This window comes from Octopus bimaculoides, chromosome 12 (genome assembly GCF_001194135.2).
Source record: "Octopus bimaculoides isolate UCB-OBI-ISO-001 chromosome 12, ASM119413v2, whole genome shotgun sequence".
Lineage (NCBI taxonomy): Eukaryota > Metazoa > Mollusca > Cephalopoda > Octopoda > Octopodidae > Octopus > Octopus bimaculoides.
Genome location: NC_068992.1, coordinates 60,988,768 through 60,993,828, shown reverse-complemented (window position 1 = coordinate 60,993,828; position 5,061 = coordinate 60,988,768). Strand labels below are relative to the sequence as shown.

The following is a 5,061-nucleotide window of genomic DNA, read 5'->3' as shown; positions in this document are numbered from 1 at the left end:
CCTCCATAACCAAAACCGTGTGATTCCGTATAAAAAAAAAAAAAAAATTAATATATATCCATTTTACCCGAAGTTATGACGGAAAAATCGGATCTTGTGAATTTTCCGAAAGTCCCTCCCCACCTCTAGGGTCGTCAGCGTGCATTTTTCCCCCCATACACTTGTTAACTTAGGCTGGTTTATTTCTTTTTTGTTCCCGGGTGAAGGTTTTTATATTGACCGGCTGCTATTTCTAGCAAGTTGAGTGGTCATACCTAATAACTTGTGTAATTAAAATTTTTATTGCAAGCTTTACGAGTCAAGAACAGTGTAATGGGTTAGAAGCGAGTGGGATAATTTCCTAACTGTGGTAAAATAATTAAGCGTATTTTCTGTGTTCAATTATTTAATAATTGTGTTTTTGCGGGTTAAATTTTTATGCTGGGCTTTGAGTGAATGCATGTAAAGATATGTACGTGAGTTCCAAGAACATCAAGTTATTTGACTCAAAGTTAGTGAAACCTAACTTCAGTGGGCGGGTAGAACGCTCTCAACTCGTTAAAAAACTGCGGCAATTTGTTCCGCAGTATTCCCTTTAACTGATGATGTGAAAAATCCTTCGGGAGCAGCGAGTCATAGTGTACAACACGATGTCAGACCTAGGAGCTTCCTCGTTTTGAATATTTCCAAATCCCGATATAATCAGAGCCTACACTGACAGACTGCTTATCTCTATTTAGAATAAATCGGGGTGGGGCCCACAATATATGGCTGATTTACTAACCCCAATTCCTATTTTACAAATTCTTATTCTATACCCTCAGACAAAAAAAAAAAAAAAGTCTCCTAGGAAATTTCGGTATCGTGGAAAATACTGCAACTGACTAAAAATTTCATAAAAATCGCAAGTGCAGATAATCGGCTAAAAGACTACGTATATAATGTAGGGGCCCTGAAAAGGGCCGTTTGGCAAACTGAACGCCTCCACAAAATGACCTTTACTTTGAAGGCTTGTGGGTCTTCTTGGGGAGAAGAACAGCCTGAATGTTAGGAAGAACACCACCTTGGGCAATGGTGACTCCTGACAAAAATTTGTTCAACTCTTCGTCATTACGGATGGCCAACTGTAAGTGACGGGGAATAATTCTGGATTTCTTGTTGTCTCTGGCAGCATTTCCTGCCAATTCCAACACTTCGGCAGCCAAATATTCCATTACAGCAGCCAGGTATACTGGAGCTCCGGCACCAACACGTTGGGCATAGTTCCCCTTACGGAGAAGACGGTGGATACGGCCGACAGGGAACTGCAGTCCAGCACGAGACGAACGAGTCTTGCTCTTCCCTTTCACTTTACCTCCTTTACCACGTCCAGACATAATTGTAGAAAATAGCAGATCAAAGTGTTAAACAGCAAATGCAATATATTTCATGCTTTTCGGGTTTAAATACTATTCTAGTAGGCTCCAGCAGTCAGCCGAAATAGAAGTGAAAATGCGCGGGCTTTTATCACGTGGTTTGGCCATTTGTTAAATTTAACCAATGAAAATCGAGTACGCATCTTCAACAAGAAGCTGCTGTGAGCCTACTTTCAGCTGCAAATCGAATATCTGTCGCGCTGTTCATTTGCTCGCTATTTTCATTATGCCACCAGCACCAGCAACCGCTTCGAAAGGAGCCAAGAAAGCTTCTAAGGCTAAAGCCTCTCGTCCTGCTGGTGATAAGAAGCGCAAGAAGAGAAGGAAGGAAAGCTACTCAATCTACATCTACAAAGTGATGAAGCAAGTCCATCCGGATACTGGTATCTCCAGCAAAGCTATGTCCATTATGAACAGTTTCGTCAACGATCTGTTCGAAAGAATAGCTTCTGAAGCTAGCCGTTTGGCTCACTACAACAAACGATCAACCATTAGTAGCCGTGAGGTACAAACTGCTGTCCGTCTACTACTCCCTGGCGAGTTGGCCAAGCATGCGGTGTCTGAGGGTACCAAGGCTGTCACGAAATACACCAGCAGCAAGTAAATCAACAACGGACTCTGTCCATCGAAGAATAACCGGTCCTTTTCAGGACCATCCATTTTCTACTGATAGTAATTTCAATCTATTGATATGCGCTTTAGATTAAAAAAAAAAATATGCTCACACCCATCATAACATTTAAGGCGAATTTGGATTTTATTGTCTCCTCGTTGTGGATGCTTCACTCTTCGTTTGCTAGACTAACGTTTCTCCTCCCCATAAACATTCAAGTCCTGCTGAGATGGACTCCGTATGTTTTAAGATCAAAAACGAAAAAAAAACATTTGGATAATGGTGTGATGCAGAATCGTCGCTCAGTTCCCCTCCTTCAACCTCACTTACAGACATTTTACGTATTGTATATAATTTATCCCGACCTTTGTTGATGAGCAAAACGGATAATTTTAATTCTACAAATGCATGTCTACATGGCGGTGTCTCACCAAATTTCCGATATAATTGTAATCTGCATCTGAACAGTTTGTATTAAAATCTCATTAAAAAATACTCTTTTCTGGGGCACCAAATGTTGGATGCTAAAACGGAGAAATTCTGATTCCCAAAGTCCGCCTTAATTTCCTTCATACCCGTCCGCTTACAGGGTACCGCAAAAGTAGGTACACACTACAATTTATTTTAGTATGATTAATTTCATTACAACATTCTTTAAACCTGTTTGGTACTATTTTTTATTTTATTTTATACTGAGACTTGTATTGTGGTTTCATTTTTCTTTTAAATTCTAACGTGTCTACCTACTTTTTGGGCCACTCTGAAATTATGTACATATACACATGTGGGGTGGACCGCACCCCCTTTCGAGTACGGAGATTCTAATTCTGCAAAACAAAACGGCTTTTAAAAGTTTAACCCCCCCCCCCCAATTCTTCAATTTTCTCAGAATTTTCTTTTTTTTGCGAATGCGTAGGAAAATACGGAGATTATTTTTCTACGTATTTCGCAAAAAGATTTCTGAAAAAAAGTGAAAATTGAATTTTTTGGGGTGCGGGGAATTAAGATTTTTTTTTTGCAGTTAGAATCTCCGTACTCGAAAATGAGGGGATTCTGTAAAATGAAAAAAAACAAAAGACGAAAGGGTGATGCGGTCCATATTCTTTACATCCGCCCACATGTGGCACAGGAATGACAAAGAAACCTGGAAAATCCGGTTAAAAACTAAGTCTTATTTTAACCTTGTAAATTGATTATTTGCACCATTAAAATTAAATTAAAAAATATATATAAAATGTAGGTTGCATTAACTAAGTAAAATTGCTACGCATTTTAATTATCCTACGGGGTAAAACCCTGTAGTTATACCATCCTACGATTCAAAGATTATATAAAAAGATATCAAAATATTTACGACTGATATCGTTCCTTAACGCATACAATAAAATTTTCAAAATTTACAACGTTAAAGTAGGAAATTACCAAAGTGGCTGCGTGATGGTTGCAGATGAATGTCACCATTGTACAAATTTACAAAAAATGGCCTGGCTTCCAGGAAATACTACTTTGCTTGGAAAAGTAAAGATTGATGTTAGGAAAGGCTTGATGGTATAACACGGAAGATAAGTGTCATTGTAGGGAATAGAACAAATTCATTAATTTACCTGACTTCCATCAGCTATTTCCCCTTAAAAATCATAATTGGTCAAGCTAGCACACAAGTGCTTTATTTTTCATGTAATAAGAGATAGATGACTTAAATAGGAGTGTTGCCAATTATTTTAGTGTTTTAAACGTTAATTCGAGCAGGATTTCAGGAATTATTCTAATTTATTAAACACTTTTTAACCTTATTCACTCACACATACCTATGGTGGCTGTCAACTCAAGCAAGTATGACCACCACTGACAAATTGTTATGCTAGACTGGCTCTCGGCAATTCTTATGCTGAAACTTCAATAATAGCTTCTCTCACCTTCAAAGCCAAATAATCCAAAACGTGAGATCTGGAGCTTTGCGATGATGTCATTTCAGTATTTCTTTCTAGAGAGATATCCAAACACAGACTAGGGGGGGGGGGTCTTTCTCTCGCATCCATCCATTCATGCATTCATTTATTGCCTCTGAGAAATTTTGAAATGTTTTATCCAAATATAAACTAATGGCAACATTTAATACATTACTGAAAATAATGGTTGACACCCAGTGAATAACTGGAGAACAAACTTCCAAGCTAACACATTGATCATCACGTCTGTTTTCTATGCTGGCATGGGTTGGATGGTTTGACAGGGACTGGCAAGGCTAGGGTCCACATTAAGTTCCATAGTCTGTTTTGGCTTGGTCCCAACAGCAGGATGCCTTTCCAACACCGACCACTCCAGAGTGCACTGGGTGCTTTTTGTATGGCAGCTTTTCATGTGGCACCACCACCGGTGCTTTTCATGTGGCACTATCACCAGTCCCTTTCACGTTACATTGTCATCAGTACTTTTTAAGAGGTACCATCACAAGTGCTTTTTTTTTCACCCCAGTGATTGATGTTTTCCAATTTTGGCCATTCTTGTTATATGATGCAATATTTCAACACACTAATTGAAGTCATGTACTTTCAACTTCCTCATTATTTCACATCCTTTTGCCTTCTAGAATACACACACACGTGTGTGTGTGTGTGTGTGTATATAAAAATTTAAGGAATGGAGTAAACGCATGGTATAACTGCATACTTTATTCCGACATATGTTTCGAAGAATTACAATTTATTCGATCCTATTTAATACATTACTGAAAATAATGGTTGACACCCAGTGAATAACTGGAGAACAAACTTCCAAGCTATGGATCGAATAAATTGTAATTCTTCGAAACATATGTCGGAATAAAGTATGCAGTTATACCATGCGTTTACTCCATTCCTTAAATTTTTATATATACTCAAATACCCAAAATATCAAGGAGTTTCTGCCTCACTAACAGGAATTACACCATAGTTATTTTGTGATCTTTGCTACCTTGGTTTCTATTAACCCATTTATTCTATCCGAATTATTTATTAGGATAAAATAAATACATATAATTATATATATATATATATATATATATATATATAT

At 37.9% G+C, this 5,061-nt stretch overlaps 2 protein-coding genes across 2 annotated transcripts; one reads left to right on the top strand and one right to left on the bottom strand.

Moving 5' to 3' along the window:
* Positions 1-744: 744 nt before the first annotated feature.
* Positions 745-1,376, bottom strand: LOC106873226 (histone H2A). Its single transcript, XM_014920482.2, has one exon. The coding sequence runs from the start codon at positions 1,353-1,355 to the stop codon at positions 978-980; it is 378 nt and encodes a 125-aa protein (XP_014775968.1). The 5' UTR covers positions 1,356-1,376; the 3' UTR covers positions 745-977.
* Positions 1,377-1,503: 127 nt separating this feature from the next.
* On the top strand, positions 1,504-2,559 carry LOC106873235 (histone H2B, gonadal). Its single transcript, XM_014920505.2, has one exon. The coding sequence runs from the start codon at positions 1,519-1,521 to the stop codon at positions 1,996-1,998; it is 480 nt and encodes a 159-aa protein (XP_014775991.1). The 5' UTR covers positions 1,504-1,518; the 3' UTR covers positions 1,999-2,559.
* The last annotated feature ends 2,502 nt before the right edge of the window (positions 2,560-5,061 follow it).